The sequence below is a fragment of the Pristis pectinata genome, chromosome 24 (genome assembly GCF_009764475.1).
Source record: "Pristis pectinata isolate sPriPec2 chromosome 24, sPriPec2.1.pri, whole genome shotgun sequence".
Lineage (NCBI taxonomy): Eukaryota > Metazoa > Chordata > Chondrichthyes > Rhinopristiformes > Pristidae > Pristis > Pristis pectinata.
In genome coordinates this window covers 14,138,342-14,162,094 of record NC_067428.1, presented here as the reverse complement: position 1 = coordinate 14,162,094, position 23,753 = coordinate 14,138,342, and the positions used below count along the sequence as shown (strand labels likewise).

Sequence of the window (23,753 nt, the reverse complement as noted above, 5' to 3'; positions counted from 1 at the left end):
TGCAGTAAGAATATAGCAGATGATTTTTTTACGAGACAAGTTGCCCTTTTTTCCCCAGCTGTCTCCCCACAATGAGAGCACTGTAGCCCTGACACAGCGATACAAATTGAGCAAGCCAGTCACTGTAGTTGCAAATAAGCAGTGAATAATAAAGAGAGTTTTTTTCCAGTAAGGTCAAAGTATTTACATACTGAAATGAAAACAGAAATTTTAGCTTTTGATAAACAACTTAACATTTCAGATATAAAACTAATAAAATGCAAAATCTTGATCCCCGCTACCTGTCTGGGTTATAAGTAGGAACAAGAATTAGAATTAAAATGCTTCTTGACGCAGAAAAAGTATGACATCTTTAAATAATTTCACACATGGTGTTTATTAACATGAATGTTTACAGAGTTGGTTTACATGAACATTTCACTAACCCAAAAAGTGATAGAATAGCAGTGTTCCCACATGGATACTGACGCTGTAACTCCAGGGAGTTGTTTACTCAGCAGCTCAAACACTTTCCATAGACAACACCACTTACAAGATGTCAGAGTTCACAATCACTTCCTATCATGGTCACAGATAAGGTTGATCAGTGGAAAGCTTCATCTTGACTGGCTGTCCAGGCTGAACTGGTTTCTTAACACCGGTGGTTGCTACAGTGCTTTCACTGTTGGAAAACAGAAAGCAAGTTCAGCTGATCCATGTGGTAATTCATCTGAGGGGAGTGAATCCAAATCCAGGGATGGAATGCACAACACTAACAAAACTTCTCAAATCCCATCAACATCATTCTGTAATTTTAGATTTACTTCTAAATCAGATTATTTACTAACTTCCAATTTTTACTCTGAAAAGAGAAAATTCCATTAGATATAACAAAATGGCACAAATACTTCTATATGTTTAACATACTGTTGAGAGGGAGAAAAATAACAAAGTACTAATAATATTTCAAAGATCTTATAAGGATGTAGGTCTTCAGAAATACTCTGATTAGTCAGCGTTGCTGGTAATTGTGTGCAAATCTTAGCAGATAATGGCACAAGTTTATGGATAGCACGAAATTGGAAGCCACAATGAGTTGTGTGGATGAACGCAGTAAGTGAAAAGGGGCTGAGACAGGCTTTGAATGGTCATAAACCACAGGAAATGGTCAATGTTGGGTCATCCTTCTTAAATGTGAAAAAGCTAAATGTGAAATATTTTTACAATGATGAGATACTAAGAGTGGTGATTGAGTTGTTGGAACATAAGATTCAACCTCTTGAGCCTATTATGCTAATCAATCAGATGTATTATTTACAGTTATCTCGATTTATCTGTCTTTCTTCTGTTCCATTATTTGCTAAAAATCTGTTAGATCTCTTCCTGAAAATTAGTGGGCAAATATCAGATTCCCACAGAAGGCTTACTGAAAGCTTGTGTATAGATACAAAAAATAATTAATAAACCTGAGGGATTATTGGTCTTTATCTGAAGGAGACTGGAATACAAAGCTAAGGAAGTGATGCATCTGTTCAGATTCAGATTATTATCACATACATCAGTGTGCAATGAAATTCCTTGCTCGCATGAAGCTCACAGAGTAAACAGTATGCATGGTAATAACAAATACAACAATAAATACAGTGACAAGCACAAAACAACAGAACGGTGCAAAGTATAGTAGTACAAACTGAAGTAGTACAAAAAGAAATGCTGAAGTGAAAATAATGGAAGAGGTAGAATTAAGGGTTCAAGAACATGACAGCATCACTGGAGAGGGGATGTGAAACTTGTACACAACATTGGTCAAAACTCATCAGGAGTATTGCATTAATTTTTGAACACTAGGTCTTAAGAATAATATATTGGCCTTGAAGTGAAAGTTAGGTTTGATTTGATTTAATATCTTTATTAGTCACACGTACATTGAAACACACAGTGAAATATATCTTTTGCGTAGAGTGTTCTGGGGGCAGCCTGCAAGTGTCGCCAGGCTTCCGGCGCCAACATAGCATGCCCACAACTTCCTAACCTGTACGTCTTTGGAATGTGGGAGGAAACCAGAGCATGCGGAGCAAACCCACGCAGACACGGGGAGAATGTACAAACTCCTTACAGACAGTGGCCAGAAATGAACCTGGCTAACCACTACACTACCATGCCTTCAATAATACTTCAGAATACTGCAATTGTTTGAAGGATTAAATTGCAAGGGCAGATTCCATTAATGTCTTGTATTCACTTTTGAAGTTAAAAGGTTCATAGAGATTAAACTGAGATCTTCCAGATGATAAGAGTACTCGATGAGTAAAATATGGGGAAACTATTTCCACTGGGGAATAATTTTAAAATTTGAGCCAACACATTGAGGAATGAATTTTAGAAGGGCCTCTCCTCACTAAGGATTTAAGAAATCTGGAACTCTCCAAAAGTTATGGGTGCTGATTTAAATGAAAATTTCAGGAAACAAAAATCAATAAATCTTAAACAGGTATAGGAGTCAAGGAATAGAAGCAAAGGCAGGTAAAATGCAATTAAGTACAATTATCCATGATCAAACTGAATGCCAGACCAGACTAGATGAGTGGAATTGTCACCTCAAACTTTTTTCTTGACACTGCATTTTATTCTATGTGCTGATTGTATGATCAATTTAATGCCACTAACCTGGTTGCCTGTGTTCCTGCTTCTAATGCTTTCTGTGGTGACCAAATAATTGTAGGTGGAGATGTCTCTCGACGGCCATCTCGAAGGCAGTAGTAGTTATCTGAGAATTTATGGCTAGGGCCGACTGGGATATTTGGTGGGGGTGGGCTCCTACAACAGAGCATTTCAAAATTCCATTGTTACGAAAGGGAACAGAACATGTCATAAAAAGACTGTGCTGAAAATAAACAGAATAGTTTCAAACGTGAAAGGATGGGAATTCAGACACATCACTCAATCCCACTTGTCCCCATAGACATTAACACAGCATAGGCATTAACTCCTATCTACTTGCGTATCAGGAATGGTCCTCAGAAAATAAAATGTGCCCTACTGATCTCCCATCTTCTAATTCCAGCTTCTAACATTAAGAATTAGTTATTCAATTTCTGTTCATGCAATTTAACTATGGCATAATACTTGTTAGCACTATTGACCGTGTTCTTAAATAATCCAAAATTAATCAAATCTTTTTAACCACTGAATTTCAGGAAAGATATTTTGATATCAATAAGAAAGACTGAAATTCACTAATCAAAAAAGACTGTGGAAAGAAACAGTGGTCAACTTCTAAGTCAACTACAGCTAAGGTTAGATACAGTGCCAATCTCTCCATATTGCCCCATCAGTCACTCACGCACAATGTAGTCAAGGTTAGATACCAAGTTAAGATTCTACATTGTTCCATAATCAAATGGAGGTAATGTACTATCACAGCAAACACATTAACAAAAAACATGAAGGATAATGAATAAGGTTCCCACTGCACTGTCTTTTTAAATACTTCCAGATAAGGGTCATTAAATCTATTGGAAAGGTAGTTCCTTATGATCATAGCATTTTATTCTGTGTATTACCTGGAAGCAATTTCAGTGTATCGAAGCTGCAACTTAGCTTGGAGATTCCTCTGGAAGAAACAGATAAGAGTCTATTGAAGGACTATTTTGTTATACAGCTACATTTTTTAAGATCTACAGTGTCAAACATATACAACAACATTTTATGTGGAGCAGCTTTAAAATCAAGAGCCAGAAAAAAACTGGGACAGAGGACAATTTTGGCAATGCAGCCTCAATTCTGATGTGCAATGGCAAACAGCTTGAAAATTGAATATTCAGCTGAATATGGTTTTGATAACCTAGCATCAGTAGTCAATGTATCTCCTCCCAACTCTTTCCTCTCACCTAAGATTTGCGTCTTCTGCTGTCAATGGTTCCAACATCCATAGCAATCTATGCATGTAGCTTCAGAAATCAAAAAAAATTTAAGCCATTTATTTAGAATTGCTGCTTTGTACCTTAATTCCATGTAACTGCCTTCGATCATATTCCTTCATATCCATAACAATCCAAGAGCCTATTGGTAGATCATGGCTGGGATATGGCAGCAGGATGGGGTGGGGGGAGGGAAAGAACTCACCGATGTTTGGCAGTATCTCATTGTCTGTCCTCAATAAAAGATCAAAGTCTGTGATTTCATGAAGGTTAGTCAAAGTGGGTGAGGTGGCATCTTTTCCCTTTGCCCTTGCTATCTCCAAATGACATCCTATTCTTGTGGTTATAGACAATGGACAATGTCTATGGCAATATGATGGATATTAATACAGATCAAATTAGCTTCTAAGTTAAACAGCTTTTCTTCAGGTGCCAATATAGTCAGGATGGTGTATGATTTGGAGAGGAACCTACAGCTCATATCCTTGTTCTTCGGGTGGTTAAAGGCAGCAAGTTTGGGAGGTGCTTTTGAAGCAACCTTGGTGAAAGACTGGAGTATGTTTTGTTAATGCACTCTAGCTATGGTGTGCTGGATGCAGAGGCAGTGAATGTTTATTGTAATGCCAACCATGCAGCCTGCTTTGTCTAGTTGCTATCTAACTTCTTCACTGTTGTTGAAGCTGTTTTCCTTCAGATAAGTGGAGAATATTTCAGCACGTTCCTGACTTGTAGATGCAGAGAGGCTTTGAGGAGTGAGGAGGTAAGTCATTTGATGTAGAATAACTAGCCTTTGGAAAAGTCTCACTTTGCTTGTCAGTGGGCTTACATCCTGGAAACTAACAACACTGTGGGAGAACTTTCACCAGAAGGACTATAAGCATGCAAGGCAGTAGCTCACCACTACCTTCTCAAGAACTTTAATGGATGACAATATATGCTGGCTATGCCAGTGAAGTCTACTTCCTGTAAGTAAACAACAATAAAAAAAAGAATTCCAGTAAGAGGTAATCAACCCAAAACACAAACTCAGTTTCCCTCTCTTCAGTTGCTTTTTAACATGCTGTGCACCTCCAGCATTTTGTGTTTTTCCCCCAGATTTCCAGCATCTGCTCAAACAAAAAAGTTACCCAAGCAGCTACAATTTTGTGTAATCAGAGTGGAGATATCTCCAGCATCCGGGCCATGCGCTCTTCTCGATGCTGCCATCAAGCTAAAGGTCCAGGAGCCTGAAGACCCACACCTCAAGGTTCAGCAACAGCTTCTCTCCTACTGCCATCAGGTTCTTGAACTGACTGGAAAACCCTAACCCTAGCCCAGACTATACTTCTTCTCTCTCTCTCAACTTGCACTAGTGTCATTATGTTTACTTTGTCATGCAAGTTATGCATAAGTTAACATAAACTTAAATTAACATAAATTATGTTCATTATGTTTGTAATGTACTGTGCTGCTGCTGCAAAAAGCTAATTTTCATTGCATTTATACCCTGGGTATGTATGTATGCCTATGACAATAAACTTTATATCTCCCCTGCAGCTAAAGTTTTATTACTGTATACAGTTGTAATATCTACCTTAGCAGCCAGAGTTTTAGATATCATAAAAATTATTTCTGCATGCTGCATAGTGAGCATATATACCCCAGATATTCAGTGTTTTATTACTATTAAAAAGTATATATACGTTCATTGTAAATAGAGTTTTACTACTAAGAAGTGGATGTATTTAACTAGCAACAATGATTTTTGTTAGACTAAACATAACTGTATTACCCCATCAGTTACTTTAATATATAATCTATCTACATATATTTAGCCCCAGTGTCAGATGTTCTTATTAAACAGCATGGATATAGATACTGACCCTTGGGACCCTTTAGGTCTTTATTCCTTGGAGCGCAGAAGAATGAGGGGAGATTTGATAGAGGTTTACAAAATTATGAGGGGTATAGACAGAGTAAATGTGAGTAGGCTCTTTCCACCTAGATTAGGAGAGATAAGTACGAGGATGTGGCTTTAGGGTGAAAGGGGAAAGAATTAGGGGGAACTTCTTCACTCAGAGAGTGGTGGGAGTGTGGAACAAGCTGCCATCTGACTTGGTAAATGCGGGCTCACTCTTAAGTTTGAAGAATAAATTGGATAGATACATGGAGGGGAGAGGTCTGGAGGGGTATGGACTGGGTGCAGGTTAATGGGACTAGCGGAATAAAGTTTCGGCACAGACTAGAAGGGCCGAATGGCCTGTCTTCTGTGCTGTAGTGTTCCATGGTTCTATGGTATCGCCGTTTTGTGGGTAGCTGCCGGTTTTTTATTACAAACGACAACCTGTGCACCTACCCCCGCCGCCCAGTTCCGCAGCCACTGGATGATCCTGGTCGCCGACGCCATGTTTGTTGTCAAGGGCGAAAACTCAGAGGGGTGAATAAAACGGACTTAAATGTATTATTAGTTCGAATTTAAAATTACTTCCTTTATAAAAATGTAGGAGAAGTTACGATATTTGAGATTAAAAATAAATAGATTATAAGCGAACTCCTTTTGGTCGCTGCACGGGGATTTCTGGGAAAAGAGGCTTGTTTATTAATGTTTTCTTTTATTGTAAGTAACATTTAATCCACGCTCCACTCCATTTACTTAAAAATAAAATGTTTGAATTATTAAACTGTTCTGGCGGAGGGAATCGGTGTCTTTGGCCAGTCTATAAATAGAGGCCGGGCTCCCCACGTGTTCCTTTTCCAGAGCCGCCGCCATCATGGAGGGTCCGCGGACACAGGCCGTCAAACTGGCGCGGGTGAGTCCGGCCTCCGGGCCGCTGCCCGGCGCTGGGGCGTCTGTGGAGAGTGTGTGAAGCCGCCGTCTGTACATCGCAGGGGGGCTGGGGCTGAGCCCGAGCCCGGCCGGGGCTGCGGAGTGGGTACCCGGGGGTGTGGGGAGAGGCTCCGGCCGCGCTGCTGTGGGGGAGACTGATCACGAGGAAAACCGGTTTCAAATCGTTCCTCTAGTGTTTGGGGAGAGAAAAGTAGCTCGAATGTGCCTCTCTAGTACTTGAGTGGTGTAGAAGAGGTGATTTGAGTGCCTTCCCCTAGTTTGGGGGAATGGAAGTGGCTTGAAAGGGTTCGCCAGGTCTGATGGTGGGGATGGCTTGATATGTTGTGTGTGTGTGTGTTTGGCGGGGGTGGAAGAGGGAAGTTGGTGGCTTGAGTGCTCTCCCTGGTATTAGGGCGTGAGGGAGGATTGAGAGTGGGGGTGACTCGAATGGACTTCATGGATTGCATTGTGAAGTATAATGTCCTGCAATTTGCAATTTTTAAAGCTATCTGACAGCATTTGTATGCTGCATTTGTGACATTAAAACTCAAAGAAAAAATGGGAAAATGATTAGAGGTCATAACTGAAACATTTCCAGTATTTTGAAGATGACATCCATTTATCCATAACGTAGACAGATGTTCCAGGTATTGTGTAAGGAAGTTACCAAAGGAAAGTTGGTGCCATCTTGCTATTGGGTTAGATGACAAATATCTTAGACAGGTTTATATTTCAAAGAGTTTTGTAAATGTAGAAGGGAAGGAAATTCCAACATTTAGCCCTGGTTAAAAATACTATGATGCTGGAGGAACTCAGCAGGCCAGGCAGCATCCGTGGAGAAAAGCAGGCGGTCAACATTTAGGTCAGTCCTGAAGAAGGGTCCCGACCTGAAACATTGACTGCCTGCTTTTCTCCACAGATGCTGCCTGGCCTGCTGAGTTCCTCCAGCATCTGCAGTCCTTTGTTTCTTTAGTTCTGGTTATCTATGGTGTGATAATTAAATTAATTATCATAGACTGTAGGTCTGAGGATTATACAGCCAATGGGGATGAGAGGGACCATGAAGAGATTTGAAAATTGAGGTGATACATTTTACAGTTGCAGGGTTGTGTAATGGGAGTGACAGTGCTGGACAGCAAGGAGGAACAGGGCAGAACTTGGTGCAAATCAGGATTTTTGGATAAACTGAAATTTATGGAAAGAAGTATGAGGGACACTGCAAATGCATTTTAACAATTTGGTTCATTGTTTTAGTAGCAGATGAGCTGAGGTAGAGGTGTAAATAGCCACACTTGGTGATGACACTGATCCTGGGTCTGAAGATAATCATTAGGTCAAGTATGATCTCATGATGTCAAACTGTTTGGATCATTTTCCAAGTGTGGCCGGGTAATGGCATTGAGGTAATATTGGAAGCCTTAATGATATTTAGTTGGGTGAACTTTCTGCTCATCCAGTATTGGATAGCAGGTGAAAATCTGACATTTTAGACTGTTGAAGTTTGAAGTAGAGCTGGATGCCATCAGTGTGATAGAATGAGTCTAAGAATAAATATTTGGGGATACATAACATGCTTGTCCAAGTGCATGAAGAAAAGCCTATTACTATATAAGTGAGAATGGAAACAGATGTGCAAGGTCCCATCCAGTTGGGTGATGACATTGGGTACAGTTGGCATTGTTAGTTGCCAAAGACTGCAAGCATGATGAGGAAGGACAGATGCAGTTTGGAATGAAGATAGCCGAACCCTCTGCTTTTGATGTTAGAATGAAGGAAGAGCACTGGAGTTGCGTTGTGCAGAATTAAAACTTGAAATCACAATTTTGAGAGCTTACTGGTATGTCACAAAAGCGAAAGTGCTGTCCTGTAGTAAAATTGATTGTCCATATCATTGGATGTGCACAGTTCACTAAATTACATTTTTTGTCATAGGTTACCAAAGTTCTCGGAAGAACTGGTTCCCAGGGGCAGTGTACTCAGGTATGAATTGTTTAACCATTGATAAGCAATTATTGAAATGCATATAAAACTGAAGTATGAAGTGCAGATGTTGTATGCTAAATCCTATGGGTCTATGATGTACAAGTTCACTTTTTATGTACTATAAAAATGCAGACAACTGCATTTGCTAAAAATTGAACAAACAAATAATTCTGGAAATAATCGGGCAAGCAGTTCATCAGAACCGATCGGTTAAAAGGTTCTATCTCTAAAGGTACCGCCTGAGTATTTCCAGAATTTTTTAATCAAAATATCTGAACTTTGGGTTAATGTCTTTGAATACAAACATCTGTTACTTCAAATTAGATGATCCATATGGTAGTGGCCTGAAGAATCTGATTTGTGTGCAGTGAAAATGGATGTTATATATGTAAACTGCACGTGCATGGTTTCCATTTGCCGTGTTGAAATGTGGAAGTTTGTTTGAGTTGTATAATTACAATGTACTAGATGTTTTTTTGGCATAAAACTATGATGAACTGATCCTATTTACCATTATTTTCTTGCTGTTTGCTAAGTATACAGCTAATTTACAATTACACTGTGGCCAATCCAAAGAAAAAAGCTGTTGTCTCTTAAAAGATGTTGGTATTTATCTGTATGTGTTCTGTGTCTTGGCCCAGAGTTCTGCCCCTTTTGAAGATGCTTTCTATATTTGGGTTTTTGTTATAAACCAGCTGAGTTAATTATTTCGCCGGGATTTCAGTTGTGATCGAAATTGTTCATTCTGCAGGTTCGCGTGGAATTTATGGATGACAGCAACAGATCCATCATTCGGAATGTGAAAGGGCCAGTCCGTGAGGGAGATGTGCTCACACTCTTGGAGTCTGAGCGTGAAGCAAGAAGATTACGATAACAGGTATTTTCATTAAATGCATATTAAATCTGGGTGTTGTGCCTTTATGGAGTACCCATATAATGTAGCGACAAGTTGGATGTTGTAGAGAAATTTATAGCTTCTATTTTGTTTTATGACTGTTGGTGCTAGTGCCAAAATTGCGGACATTGACCTAATAGCATTTAACATGGAATGGTGAGAAAGTGTACTTTTGTGATAGGCTGTGGAGATTTTGCAGTTTGGTGGTCAGCTAGGTTAAGCTAGTAATTAAGTGCCTAACTAAACTAATCCCTTCTGCCTACACAATGTCCATATCTCTCCACTCTGCACATTCATTTGCCTATGTAAGAGCCTTTGAAATGCCTCATCGTATTTGCCTCCACTACCACCCCCGCAGCATATTCCAGGCACCCACCACTCATTTTATATATAAATATCCTCTCATCCTATAAAATTATATCAGGTCTCCCCTCAGCCTCTGCTGCTCAAGAGAAAACAACCCAAGTTTGTCCAACCTTTCCTTGTAGCACATGCCTTCTAATCCAGGCAGTATCCTGGTAAATATCTCCTGAGCCCTCTCCAGAGTCTCCACATCCTTCCTATAATGGAGCAACAGAAATTGAATGCAATACTCCAGATATGGCCCAACCAGAGTTTTATAAAGCTGCAGCATGACTTCCTGACTCTTGAACTCAAGTGTGCTGACTAATAAAGGCAAGCATGCCATATGCCGCCTTTACCACCCTATCAACCTGTGCAGCCACTTTCAGGGAGCTATGGACTTGGAGCCCAAAATACCTCTGTACATCATAAAGGTCCTGCTGTTAACTGTGTGCTCTCCTGTTACGTTTGATCTCCAGAAGTGCAACACCTCACACTTGGCCATATTAAACTCCATCTGCCATTTCTCTGCCAATATATGCAACTGATCTATATCCCACTGTATCCTTTGGCAATCTTCTACACTATCCACAATGCCACCAATCTTTGTATTGTCTGTGAAGTTACCAACCCACCCATCCACATTTTCACCCAAGTCATTTATATGTAACACAAAAAGAAGTCCAAGTGTGGATCCCTGCAGAACACCACTAGTCACAGACCCCAAATAGGTCCCATTGGCCACTACCCTCTCTGAAACAAGCTGGTCAGCACAACTACTTGTTTGGGTGCAGAGCTCTGTGTCTTTGAGTATTGTTTCTCCTGAAGTCCCCTTATACTTGTATTTCTGAGCTCTCCCATGGGTGGAAACACTGTCCTGGTTTGCCTTATCCTTGGGTTCTCTTTTTTTTCTAGAGAAGAGCATCAAATTCATTTGATCTTGATGTGCCACCAAAGCCTCAATTATTTTTGGTGGAGAGTAGCAGCAGCTTTTAAGTTTCATCCAACCAATGTTTGATATAGGTCAATTTTGTTAGTTTACATTTCCTTCCCACTAGAAATCAGACTCCAGTATTTTTATCCTGGTTTTCATCAACTCCTTTGCTATTTTACTGATTTATGTTTTCATTTTAACAGGTATACCGAACTGCCAACTGAAGCTACTATCTAAATAACTGGTACAGACACCTGGAAGCTACTTTGGACAACATGGAACAATAAATTCTACAACTGGCTTGTCTTTCAACATGAAATCTGTTGGGATTGTTTTATTTTTCCTACTAAACTTGAATATTATGGGAGTGGTATTTGTCATATGATTTGCCTGCCTTAAAACATTGTGAAGGGTCAAACATGAAACTTTGTAGGCCTCCCAGTGCAGCACAATGGAAAATGTCTAAATCAGGCCCTTCTAATACTGCATTGAAGTTGGAATTTTAGAATTAGTCCAGTTACACAGCTGAAAACCTGCACAACTCGGGCAGAAGGTGTTGAATCCTGATGATACTGAGCAATAGTTGCCAGATAAATTTAATTGCCATTTAGTTGGTATTTGTCCTCCATGTTTGAGGTTTGGACGGTTTTGTATTTCCAGTCTTGTCCTGCGAGTGGATGGAAGGAATTTGTTTTGAGATGTCCCAGCAACTTAAAGCATTTTAATGCTAGTTTATCATTTTGGATGCACCACAGTGTAGCTAAATGTATAAGTCAATCCTTTAAGCTTAAAGGCAATAGGCAAGCAATGACTTCTGAAGATAGCACCACAGGATGTATTCTGAATATTCAGACAAATGTGGAAATGAAGTGAGAAGAAACTAGGACCAATGCAAGGTCTTGACCCAAAACATTGACTATGCCTTTGCCTCCACAGATGCTGCCTGACCTGCTGAGTTCCTTCAGCAGCTTGTTTTTTCTGAAAGAGAAGCAGTTAATGTTTTAGGCTCAGTCTTACAAAGATACTGCCTGACCCAAATGCTTCCAGCACCTTTTTTTTGGTTCTATTCTGGGTCTCCCTGGGTTTAAAAAAATTATACATTAGTTAGGAATTCAGATTATGCAGCAGCCACAGTCAAAGTTCCAATTTTTAATGCAAAATGCTATTTTTGCTTCACATATAATAAAAGGCAGTTCTTAGATGCTGACAATATGACAATATAGTGATGACATCTGTTGCTTTAATCAACATATTAAGAGAAACATCCCTTTTTTTAAAAAAAAATTGCACTGGTGAATACTGTTGGATGAGAATGATGATAGTAGCTGTGATCTTCATAAAGTAGGCTGCTGTTGCCACTGGAACAGTCTATGGAGTGACCTGAAACCAAACCAGAAACCAGCTTTGAGTAATATTGAATTAAACAGCAACAAATAAATTTGACAGAAGGATGCACTAGAAGAAATTGCATTTGTGCATAACCTCCTCATGCCTTAAAGCACGTAACCAATGAAATACATTTGAAGAGTTGCCGTGTAGGAAATAAGTTAATGTGCACAGAAGTTGGACAAACAACAGTTAAAGTTCACCAAGATGTGGAGCAGTCACCTCTTCAAAATGGTGCCATGGCATCTTTTACATTCGCAAATGTAAATAGTGACATTTAAGAGACTCAGACACATGAATGATAGAGAAATGGAGGAGGGGATAGATCTTAGAGCAGGATAAAATGTCAGCACAACATTGTGGGCCAAAGGGCCTGTACTGTGCCATGTTCTAAAGCAGATATCCCATCTGAAAGGCAATGCTCATCAAGCTCTATATTGGAGCAGCAGCCTGCCTTATGAGTGGTTGTCTCAGTAGTAGTGATTTGGAAACCAGTGGATTGTCTGAAAATACTGTCTTTAATGTCCCTCTATGAAAGAAAATCTGCTATTTGTATCTTGACTACAACAAATTGGTTAATTGTTCTCTGAAATGACAGAACAGCCAATGTCAGCTGTGTCAAAATGCTTCATCTGGACAGCAGTCCACCACCACAAAGGTCTTGCCTGTGACACCCACATTCCATAAAATGACTACTGTTGGGGAGCAGACCCAGGGAGACAAAACAGATCCCCTTCCCACAAACTAGGGAACCTGTGCATTGCACTGACCAACAGACCTTTTAGGTGATTAGAACCATGTTTGTGTGCAGCAGTAACAACACCAAGTGCTTATGTATGGCTCTAGGTTGGGGGAATGTAAAAGAATGTTTGATTAAGCATTTGAGGCAGCAGAAAAGAACAATAGCCCACCCTGTATGCTGCAAAAGTATCAAACATTTGTACTGACCTGTGATGAAGACTCGAATTTCCTGCGTGCAGTAAGCAAGACAGCAATTTCTTTGTTATTGGCTTCCAAAGCGATGGACAATGCATTACTGCCATCCTGTGTAAAGAGAGAATACCTATGTTACCACTGTTCATGGGAACTGAAAACACAAACCAAACGCTGGGAATACACAGCAGGTTCTGTAAGTAATCACAGTAATCAGGAAATTACTATAATTAGGAAATGAGTAATTAGGAACATGAACAATGTTATCCTTTATTGCTAAGGGAATTCAATACATTAAGTAGAGAGGTTATGCTTCAGTTATATAGGGTATTGGTGAGACCACCTCTGGAGTACTATAATCAGTATTCTATTTTAAGTATGCTAATTTGTTGGAATAAGTTCACAGAAGGTTTACTGGACCAATAGCTGGAATGGATTTGTTAACTTGAGTTAACAATTGAGTGGACAGTCTGGGCTTTTATCCCACTGGAGTTTAGAAGAGAGGGAACTTGATTGAAACAAGATGTAGAGGGCTCTTGACAGGGTGAATATGGAGAGGATCTTTCCTCTTGTAGAAGAACCAGGAACTAGATTTTTCTGAGGGTTATGAGGCTTTAGATGGGTGGTAGAAGGTGAGGCTGGATATTTTTAGGGAAGCGATGGAAGAGAGGAGGAAACAAAATATTCCAGCTCCAATTTTCCAGAAGCCAAATGTAAGTGAAAGATGACAAATGAAGATAAAGTGATTGCCAAGACCCAGACGCACTTTTGAAAAGATTTTCCCCAGGCTATTAAACTTCTTTGCCCTCAGTGGTGGGAAGAAACATTCCTTGCCCAGCTAACTAAATTACTGACATTGCCTCTTTCAGATGCTGATGGGAGAGGTATGCATTTTCAACCATTTTTCATTTGGCTGTGATTGTCAGTAAATAATAGCTACCACATGCAGGACATCTAGAATGTTAACATAATCTTAAAACTTAAAGCAACTTGTACCCCGTACTCACAACACCAATGGTTTCAAATATATTGTTCTTTGAAAGTGGAAAAATGCAAGCAGATAACATCACAGAGGAACAGCAGCATTTTGGATTTTTAAAATGTGGTCTGAGCTGAAGCAGAAGTAAAGAAATAAGACAGACTTGTACCAAACATTAGCAAGGCCCCATTAAGAGCATTGAATGGCATTTTGGATACCTGATTGTAGAAAGGGTATTAAACCTATAGATCCAGCAGGAAAATACCAGACATGAGAAACTTGGTAGTCTTGGTCCTGGGTTTTTGTTGGTTAAATCAAGATGGCTTACAGATTTATGGGGAAAACCAAGAGAAGTTTTAATAATAAATAGGTTGCAGTGGTCCAGAATGCTTTGCCTTGGAGTGATTGAAGCAGACACCATTGCAGCTTCCAAAAGCAAATTGGCCAATGATTTGAAATAAGGAAAGATAATGGAGATAGAACAATTCAGAATAAATCCCCATCTACTAATTCACACAGAATCAGTGGGGTGTATTGCTGCCTTCTGTACTGTAAACTTTGAGATGCTCCAGGACTGCGCAATGTATTCATATATGAGTTCTAACTAAAAATAAGATCTTTACCAGTATTAAGCTACATCCACTTGTGAATCAGATGCAGTGACAGCTGAATATTATCATCCTAAGGGCAAGTCTCTGATTCTTTGAATCAGCTAGCTTCCTGTTCTGCAGATCAATCTGCCCCTGACCTGTTGGACTCAGTTCAGTGATTCCTTGTTCAGGAAAGGGTTTGGGGTGCAGTCAGACTCCATGCTGCAGACATGTCTTAGCCCAGGACTTCAGTGAATTAAACCTACCATTCAAAATAAATAAATGATTCCTATTGCTTTTTAAAAACTTACTTCCTCTTGAAACTAACCATTCTTTTTCTCCACCAGTCAGCTTACAAAGAAACAAAGGCAGAACAATCACAGCCCATAAAACTGATTTGATAATGATAATCAGATTTCACTAGTTATTGTTAATATAAATTAAACACATGACAGATCCTCTGAGTGAAATTATGGAAATAATGTCAGTCTGTTCAGCTACTGATAGTACACACTGATAGACTATTATGAAAGGAAGGCATTTTCACATTAAGCAGCTCAACAGCAGCTGCAGAACCACCAAGAGCCTGCTGATGGCCACACTGTTCCAGTGTTAATCATTGCTCAGCCAATGGCCAGAAGCAGTGTACCTTTTTAAGGTGTATTCTTGAAATTGTGCTTGGAATGCACAAAATTGCACCAGTTGGGTTACAATTACAATAGAAATTAGAAATCTTCTACAAACTAATGCAAACAGCATGACAGAAGATTATAGACTGAATTGGAAGGACTACAGCTGACAGTTCCAAAGGGAACCACGAGTGTTCAGCTACTCACTGCCAAATATACAGATCCACAGTGAGTCCAGGTTGAACTGACATCCATCCTTTCACTTATTATTTTAACACTCTGGTTATTCTCTCAGCATTGGAAACAATCTCTCATTTCTTCCTCTATATAAAAAAAATCCATAATATTGAATCGAATCGCTCAACCTTCTCCGAGGAGAAGAACCCTAATTTCTCCACATCACTGAAACCTTCTGACCTAAATAATCCAACCCAACTGCCAATTGGTCAGCCTTTCAAGAAGAGCTACAGAGGTGCACTACAGTTGCAGATGGGGCATTGGTGGGGAGACGGTTTAGGTAAGTAGGGCAACTTGAAGAGGGTTTGGGTAAGTAGAACTTCTTGATTTAGAGAAAAAGGATGAAGTGATAGTGCAGTGTAACATGATGGGTAGTGAGAAGCAGACTGTTAAGGAGGGACAAAGAGTCCATCAATGATAGTCCTGCAGCAACTGGGGAAAATTGCAGAGTCAACATCAGGCTGTTTATCTGAATGCACAATGCATGTGCAACAAGATAAATAAATTGATGGCAAAAACAGAGAGAAGAAACATTTCAGAGACGTGATTGAAGCTGGACAGTCCAGAACTGGAAGATAATGGAGGTGATTTAAGATAGGGATGTGGAAGAATTACCCTCTCTGAGGGTGGTAAATCTTTGGTAATCTCAAACCCAGAGTTGTGGATGCCAGTGACTCAAGTATATTCAAGGCTGCTACGAATAGATTTTCAGCCCATAGGGGTATCAATAGTCATGAGCAATTAATGCCAAGTGTCAGATCAACCACAATCTTATTGAAGGCATAGCCGGTTTTAAGGGCACCCATTTCTTATTTTCTTAAAGGAATGTTCAATCACACTTCCTTTCTGTTCCAGGAAACAATACAAGTTAGTGTTTCAAATCCATGCAGCAGGTGCAGCTTAAACATACATTATCAGTCAGTGAGATGTTGCACGCTGGCTGGTCCAGGAGGACTTTCACGATCTCCAGACGTCCATGCTCACAGGCACACATCAGTGAAGTGGAGCCCTCATTGTCCTGACTATTAACATCAGCTCCACAATCCAGTAAGGCTTTCACCATTTCGATACGTCCATGACTTACAGCCAGCATTAAGGCTGTCTGACCTGCCTGCGGAAGAAAGAAAAGTACTTTTAAACTTTAAGTGGAGTATTCCGATCAAACTGGGAATTACAGGACAGATTAACAATTGGACAATAGCAACAGGAAGTTCAACAAAATGGAACCTAGTGGGTTTTGCTACAACTTCAAAAACTGGGGGAAAATTCAACTTCAATGGAAGGGGCAGGCCTTTTGCTTGTTATAAAGCTTGTCTGATTTCTCTTTCTATTGTTGCAGTATGGCAGGTGGTGGTGGTGGGTATCAGGAGGGGAAGGAGGAGGAGCAACAAATAGGATGACTGACAGGCAGGGTGGATGACACGTATTGGCTTCCTGATAAACGTTGGATGCTCTCACCATTTTATTCACCCAAACTAGATCTGAATCAATATCTAAGTTTTACAACACAATTTGTTGAAATTGGGGATAAGGCATAAATTTGATAGCCCTCCCCCACACTCTCCGTAACTTAAATCCAACATGTTTTCCTGTGTTTCCCAATTCTGAGGAAGGTAATGTTTCAGTTTGAACTGAAAAATTAACTCCAGACTTTATTTATTAGTTGAACTGACCAAATTATTATTCCTTCTAATTTGATGAAAAGTAATCCATCTCCATAATACTATGGATGAATACCAGCTAAACAGCATGGTTAACATCATAGAGCCTGATGCCATTCAGAACAAAGCAACCCATCTGATTGGCATCCCATTAACCCTAAACACTCCTTCCCAGCACCACTGGCACACCATGGCTGCAGCATGCACCAAAATATTGCAATGTAGTTGCTCTCCAAGGGTTATTCACAGTACTTCCCAAAGCCATGGTCGCTACCACTGTAACAGCAGAGGACAACATACTGTATACACGGAATTACTACCATCTGCAAACTCCACACCCCTGGGTCACACACCATCCTGACTTGCAAATATATCCCTGTGAAATATCATCGATGTTGGGTCCAAATCCTGAAAATCCCTACCCAACAGCACTGTGGCAATACCACAATGTATTGATTTCAGTGGTTCAAGGTGCCCAGGACCACAAGAAACTGCAGAGAGTTGTGGACACAGCCCAGCACATCACAGAAACCAGCCTCCCCTCCTTGGACTCTGTCTTTACCTCTCGCTGCCTTGGCGAAGCAGCCAGCATAATCAAAGACCCCACCCACCCGGGTTATTCTCTCTTCTTTCCTCTCCCATCAGGTTGAAGATGGAGGAGCCTGAGGGCACGTACCACCAGGCTCAAGGACAGCTTCTACCCCACTGTGATAAGACTATTGAACGGTTCGTTATACGATGAGATGGACTCTGACCTCACGATTTACCTTGTTGTGACCTTGCACCTTATTGCACTGCACTCTCTCTGTAGCTGTGACACTTCACTCTGTACTGTTATTGTTTTTACCTGTACTACCTCAATGCACTCTGTACTAACTCAATGTAACTGCACTGTGTAATGAATTGACCTGTACGATCGGTATGCAAGACAAGTTTTTCACTGTACCTCAGTACAAGTGACAATAATAAACCAATACCCTCTTAAAGGCATTTAATATTGGCCTTGCCAACAATGCTCATGTGGTAAACCCAACTTTAAACATTCTCATTAAGCAGAACAGTAAACTTTTCCTGTTAATTTGCAAATACATAATACATATCATTCTGGGATACCAGTGTTGCTGACTAGGCCAACATTTATTGCTGATCCCCAGCTGTCCTTCATATGGTGACAGGGAGTTGGCTTCATGAACCACTGGACCATGTGATGAAGGTTTTCCCACGAAGTGGCAGGATTTGGACCTAGCAATGTCAAAAGAATGGAATCATTGTGTCACATCCCTGGGTTGCCATTCTTAGTCCTGAAAGCTCTGACTGCTCAGGGAAACAAGTGGGTGGGAAATCTGTGCATACAGCTAACTGTCCTTGGAGAGTTATTAATAAGGCCCAACCCAGCTGCATGGGCAGATCCTGAACACCACACCAAGGAGCTGTAATTCAATTAAAGTCTGAGATAGAGGAGTTGGTTGAACGAAGAATAATTACTCAGCCTCTCAACCTCCCACCGGGCCGTTATGATGATGAACAATCATGGATGACAACAGAACTCTAATTTGAAGTTCTTCAATAATTTGATGCCAATCACAACCAAAAGAATGGAATTTTCCAAATAGAACATGTGGAAATCTTTCATGGAGTTACTGAGCTCCTCATGACTCAATTTCATATGATCAGCATCCCATTCACCACCCAAAAACTCCCTCCATCATTGGTAGTTACAATGTGCACTAAAAAATTGTGCTGCAGTTACTCTCCAAGGATGCTTTGCAGCACCTCACAAACCCGTGACTTCTACGACCATAACGGCAAAGAACAGCATACACATGGAAATATCACATCTGCAAACTCCCCTCCAAGTCACAGTGACAAAACTTGGTGTTCACATCAGGGCAATCAATGCCAGACAATCTGCTAATGCCGCAGAACACACATTGAACCCATTAAACCAAGAAAACAGGACTCAGCTGCACAATTTCACCACTGAATTTCCGTTTTAAATGGAATCAGCAGTTTCAATTGCCAGGTTGGTTTTGTGATATAACATAGGTGAACATTAATTTCCACCATTGGTGTTCACCTGACTAGCCTTGGCATTAACGTTTCCCAAACTAAACAACTGCTTCACAATTTTCATCTCTGCTTCAGTCTCCATGGCAGCCAGAGCAGCGAGCATGATAGCTGTGTAACCCGCCTTGTTCTGCCAGTCAACGTTACACACACCTGAAAAATAAGAGAATTAGAGAGGGTAAAGTCTGTCTTAACAAGTGGAAATAATATACAACAAACTACTGGCAGATAACTACCCACAGACACAGTGAGATTAAATTCTCATCCTGCAAAACTACTCAATGGCACCGAGACCATGAGACTACCCATTGACAGAGACTGACCATTGGCACTACCAGACTGTGAGACCATGAATCCCTCGGCCTCCTTCCTATCTTAAGTACAGCAAGACTACCCACTAACACTGCAGAACCATCACACTATGTGGGGCCATGGAATTTCCCACCGGTGATGAGAGACATGAGACCCACTGGCACTACAAGCCTAACCAGCGGCAAGGCAAGAGTGCTTATTGCAACAGTGAGACAAACTACTGGCCCTTACCTAGCCAAGGGGAAACCACTGGGGCTGCACAATGTACCACCAACTCATGTCTAACCCCAGGAGCACATGAACCACAAGACTAACCACTAGCATTACTTCAAGATTAAATCACTATCTTAGCTAGTGATTTAGATTAGCTAAGAGTTAGCTAATTCTAAGAATTAACTCAACCAACTATGAGACCATGAAGATAACCACAAGCACCAGGAGACCATAAAGACCACGAGACTAACCACTGTCACTGTAAAAATAAACACAGGCACTGAAGGCCCGCAAGACTCTGCTGTGGCACCTTTTCTCCCCCTCCATTTTATTGCTACCTTCCCTTGCTCAAACCCTTGCCAAATTAGTTTAAACATCTCTTTAAGCACAAATAAACATTCCTGCAAGATTACTTTGTAGCATAACGAGACTGAAAGTACCCGAGACTGCGACTCATCACTAAGCACAAATGGTACTACAAAACTATCCACTTGCACATCGAGATTAAATCACTATTGCAGCCAAAGATTAACCAAATTAGCTGCGATTATAAATTGAACATCTAAAAGAGACCAGTTGTGTGTGGCAGGCTTTAGTAGTGCCAGAGAATCATGGAGTTGTAGAACACAGAAACAGGCCCTTTGGCCCACTGTGTCCATGCCGACCTTTTTAGCCCACCTTCAATACTCCAATTTGCCCACAGTATGTCCATATATATACCATTTACCTAATACATTCTACCCCTATTTGACTTCCCAAAATGCATCACCTCACACTTGTCAGGATTAAATTCCATCAGCCAATGCTCCTCCCAACTTTCCATCTGATCTAAATCCTGCTGCAACATTTGACAATCTTCCTCGCTTCCACCAATTTTTGTGTCATCTGCAAACTTACTAATCATACCTCCTTCATTTACATCCAAGTCATTAATATACATCACAAACAAGAAGCATCCCAGCACTGATCCCTGTGGTGCATCACTGGTCACAGACTTCCAGTCAGAAAAGCATCCCTCCACCGCTACCTTCTTCCTCCCATCACCAAGCCAATTTTGGATCCAATTAGCCAGCTGACCTCAAATTCCATGTGCCCTAACCTTCTGGATCAGCCTAACATACAGGATCTCGTCACATGCCTTACTTAAGTCCACATAGCCAAAGCCTACCACCCTGCCTTCATCAATCTTCTTAATTACCTCCTCAAAAAACTCAAATCAAATCAACGAGGCAGGATTTCCCTCACATAAATCCATGCTGACTATCCCCAATCAGCCCCTTCCTTTCCAAATGTACACAAATCCTATCCCTTATGATTTTCTCCAATAATTTTTCTACCACTGACACAAGGCTCACCGGCCTATAGGTCCCTTGTTTATCCCTACTGCCTTTCTTAGATAAAGGAACAACATTAACTGTCCTCCGGTCTTCTGGCACCTCACCTGTGGCTAATGAATTTGCAAAAATCTTCATCAAGGCCCCAGCTATTTCTTCGCTTGCTTCCCTGGGACAGATCTCATCCAGTGCAGGGGAATGATCAACCTTTATATGTTCCAAAACATCTAACACTACCTCCTTCTTAATACTGACCTGCTCCAGGTTAACCATACGCAAGAAGTTCTGGAGGAATTCAGCAGGTCAGGGAGCATCCATGGAGGGAAATAAACAGTCGACGTTTCGGGCCGATATAAACGCTGCCTGTTTATTTCCCTCCATAGATGCTGCCTGACCTGCTGAGTTCCTCCAGCATTTTTTGTATATTGCTCCAGATTCCAGCATCTGCAGAATTTCTTGTGTCTCCAGGTTAACCATAAACCTCTCTCTGGACCCACCATCTTCCACGTCCTTCTTCTTGGTGAATACAGATGAGAAATATTCATTTAGGACCTCACTCAAATCATCTGGCTCCACACATAGGTTACCCCTCTGGTCCCCAAGGGGCCCCACTTTCCTGGCTACCCTCTTGCTCCTGACATACATAGAACGTCTTTGGATTCTCTTTAATCTTACTTGCCAAGGATATTTCATGACCATTTGTCGCCTTCCTTTTTTTTTAAAATTTCTCTGCTACACACTTCATGTTCCTCAAGAAACTCCTTCCAGTTGCCTACACCTGCTCTACAATCCCTTTTTATTCCTCTGATCAAAAATGCAATATCCCCTGATATCCAAGGTTCCCTAATCTTGCCATCTTTGCCTTTCACCCTTACTGGAACATGCTAGCCATAGTCATTACAGCTGAACAACACAGAAACAGGGCCCTCAACCCACCCCCAGGCCTATCTACACTAATCCCATTTACCTGCATTAATTCCCTATTCCTGTATGCCTTGCTCATTTAAGTACCTGTCCAGATGCCTCATCAAGTACCTGTCCTTTGACCTCATAGAAGTTTACAAAATCATGAAGGGTATGGATAAGGTGGATGGTCATAGTCTTTTCCCCAGGGTTGGGGAGTCCATAATTAGAGGGCACAGATACAAGATAAGAGGGGAGAGATTTAAAAGAGACCTTTCTTTACACAGAGGGTAGTGAGTACCTGGAATGAGCTGCCAGAGGAAGTGGTCGAGGCAGGTACAATTGCAACATTTAAGAGGCATTTGGATGGGTACATGGAGGGGAGGGGCTTGGACAGTTATGGGCTGAACACGGGCAACTGGGACTAGCAGGGACCAACTGTGATCAGCATGGACCAGTTGGGCCAAAGGGCCCGTTTCTGTGCTGTATTACTCTAATGACTACGCCTCTTAAAAGTTGTTACTGTTCCTGGTTCCACCAACTCCTCAGGCAGCTCATTCCAGATACCAACTACTCTGTGTGAAAAATTCCCCGTCAGATCCCCTTTAAACCTCCTCCCTCTCACCTTAAACCTATACCTTTTAGTTTAAGGCACTCCTACCATAGGAAAAACACACTGGCTAGCTACCCTATCGATACCTCTCATAAATTTATACATTTGTATCACATTACCTCTCATCCTCCTTCACTCCAGGAAAAACAGACCTAGCCTACCTCATCTTTCTTTATAACTCAGGCCCTCAAAACCAGGCAACACCTTTGTGAATGCTTTCTGCACCCTCAAGAGGTGATGAATGCAGATACAATAGCAACATTTACGAGGCATTTAGACAAGCACATGAACAAGCAGGGAATGGAGGGATATAGACCTAGTGCAGGCAGGTGGGATTAGTTTGAATTGGCATCATGGTCAGCACAGACATTGTGGGCTGAAGGGCCTGTTCCTGTGCTGTACTGTTCTATGTCCCTCCTCACCGGTGGTTAATGAAGATTCAGAAATCTCTGCCAGGGCCCCAGCAATCTCCTCCCTTGCTTCCCATAATGTCCCAGCATACTCCGGGTCAGGCCCTGGGGATTTATTCATCTTTATACAGTTTAAGACCTCCAACACCTCCTCCTCTGTAATGCTGATATGTTCCAGAATATCACTGTTCCCTTCCCTGAATTCACTAGCTTCCCTGTCCTTCTCCACCTTAAATACAGACCAGAAGGATTCATTTAACACCTCACCCATTTCCCATGGTTCCACACAGATTGAAACACTGATCCGTAAGCGGACCTACTCTCTCCCTAGCTACCCTTTTGCCCCTAATGTCCTTATAGAATCATTCAGGAAACTCCTTTAACTCATTTGTCAGGGATATCTCATGGCCCCATTTTGCCGTCCTAATTTCCTTCTTAAGTATATTTCTCCATCCCTAACGTTGCTCAAGGGACTCCTCGATCCCAGCTGGTTTTACCTGACACATTATCTCCTCTTTCCTGACCACACCTTCAATATCTCTTATCAACCAAGGTTCCCTAACCCTGCCGGTCTTGCCTTTCAATCATGCTGGCCCTGAACTCTTCCTATCTCACTTTTAAAAGCTT

At 41.1% G+C, this 23,753-nt stretch overlaps 3 protein-coding genes across 5 annotated transcripts in view; 1 reads left to right on the top strand and 2 right to left on the bottom strand.

Annotated features, from left to right (window-relative positions):
* Positions 1–357: 357 nt before the first annotated feature.
* Positions 358–6,372, bottom strand: ndufa7 (NADH:ubiquinone oxidoreductase subunit A7). Its single transcript, XM_052037680.1, has 4 exons — positions 6,235–6,372; positions 3,543–3,592; positions 2,647–2,796; positions 358–661 (listed from the first exon to the last, which is right to left on the bottom strand). Exons 1-4 carry the CDS (start codon positions 6,283–6,285, stop codon positions 568–570), a joined length of 345 nt encoding a protein of 114 aa, XP_051893640.1. The 5' UTR covers positions 6,286–6,372; the 3' UTR covers positions 358–567.
* A 219-nt stretch (positions 6,373–6,591) lies between these two features.
* rps28 (ribosomal protein S28) lies at positions 6,592–11,178 on the top strand. Its single transcript, XM_052037681.1, has 4 exons — positions 6,592–6,688; positions 8,638–8,685; positions 9,440–9,565; positions 11,063–11,178. The coding sequence occupies exons 1-3, from the start codon at positions 6,650–6,652 to the stop codon at positions 9,560–9,562; spliced, it is 210 nt and encodes a 69-aa protein (XP_051893641.1). The 5' UTR covers positions 6,592–6,649; the 3' UTR covers positions 9,563–9,565; positions 11,063–11,178.
* A 141-nt stretch (positions 11,179–11,319) lies between these two features.
* The window catches only part of LOC127582431 (KN motif and ankyrin repeat domain-containing protein 1-like), a 53,486-nt gene continuing 41,052 nt past the window's right edge, over positions 11,320–23,753 (bottom strand). For all 3 annotated transcript variants that reach the window (XM_052037677.1, XM_052037676.1, XM_052037678.1), the window contains exons 8-11: positions 19,352–19,494; positions 16,524–16,724; positions 13,194–13,289; positions 11,320–12,239 (exon numbers count right to left, since the gene is read on the bottom strand). In XM_052037677.1, the coding sequence (XP_051893637.1) occupies positions 12,228–12,239; positions 13,194–13,289; positions 16,524–16,724; positions 19,352–19,494 (452 nt within the window). In that variant the 3' untranslated portion in view covers positions 11,320–12,227. The remainder of the gene's footprint in view (positions 12,240–13,193; positions 13,290–16,523; positions 16,725–19,351; positions 19,495–23,753) is intronic.

Coding starts and splice junctions, on each gene's coding strand:
- ndufa7 (XM_052037680.1), bottom strand. CDS start 6,285: ATGGCGTCGGCGACCAGGATCATCCAGTGGCTGCGGAACTGGGCGGCG. Junction 3,593..6,234: donor TGCGGAACTGGGCGGCGGGG/GTAGGTGCACAG, acceptor TGTTTCTTCCAG/AGGAATCTCCAAGCTAAGTT. Junction 662..2,646: donor GCAGGAACACAGGCAACCAG/GTTAGTGGCATT, acceptor GTTTTCCAACAG/TGAAAGCACTGTAGCAACCA.
- rps28 (XM_052037681.1), top strand. CDS start 6,650: ATGGAGGGTCCGCGGACACAGGCCGTCAAACTGGCGCGG. Junction 6,689..8,637: donor AGGCCGTCAAACTGGCGCGG/GTGAGTCCGGCC, acceptor TTTTTGTCATAG/GTTACCAAAGTTCTCGGAAG. Junction 8,686..9,439: donor CCCAGGGGCAGTGTACTCAG/GTATGAATTGTT, acceptor TTCATTCTGCAG/GTTCGCGTGGAATTTATGGA.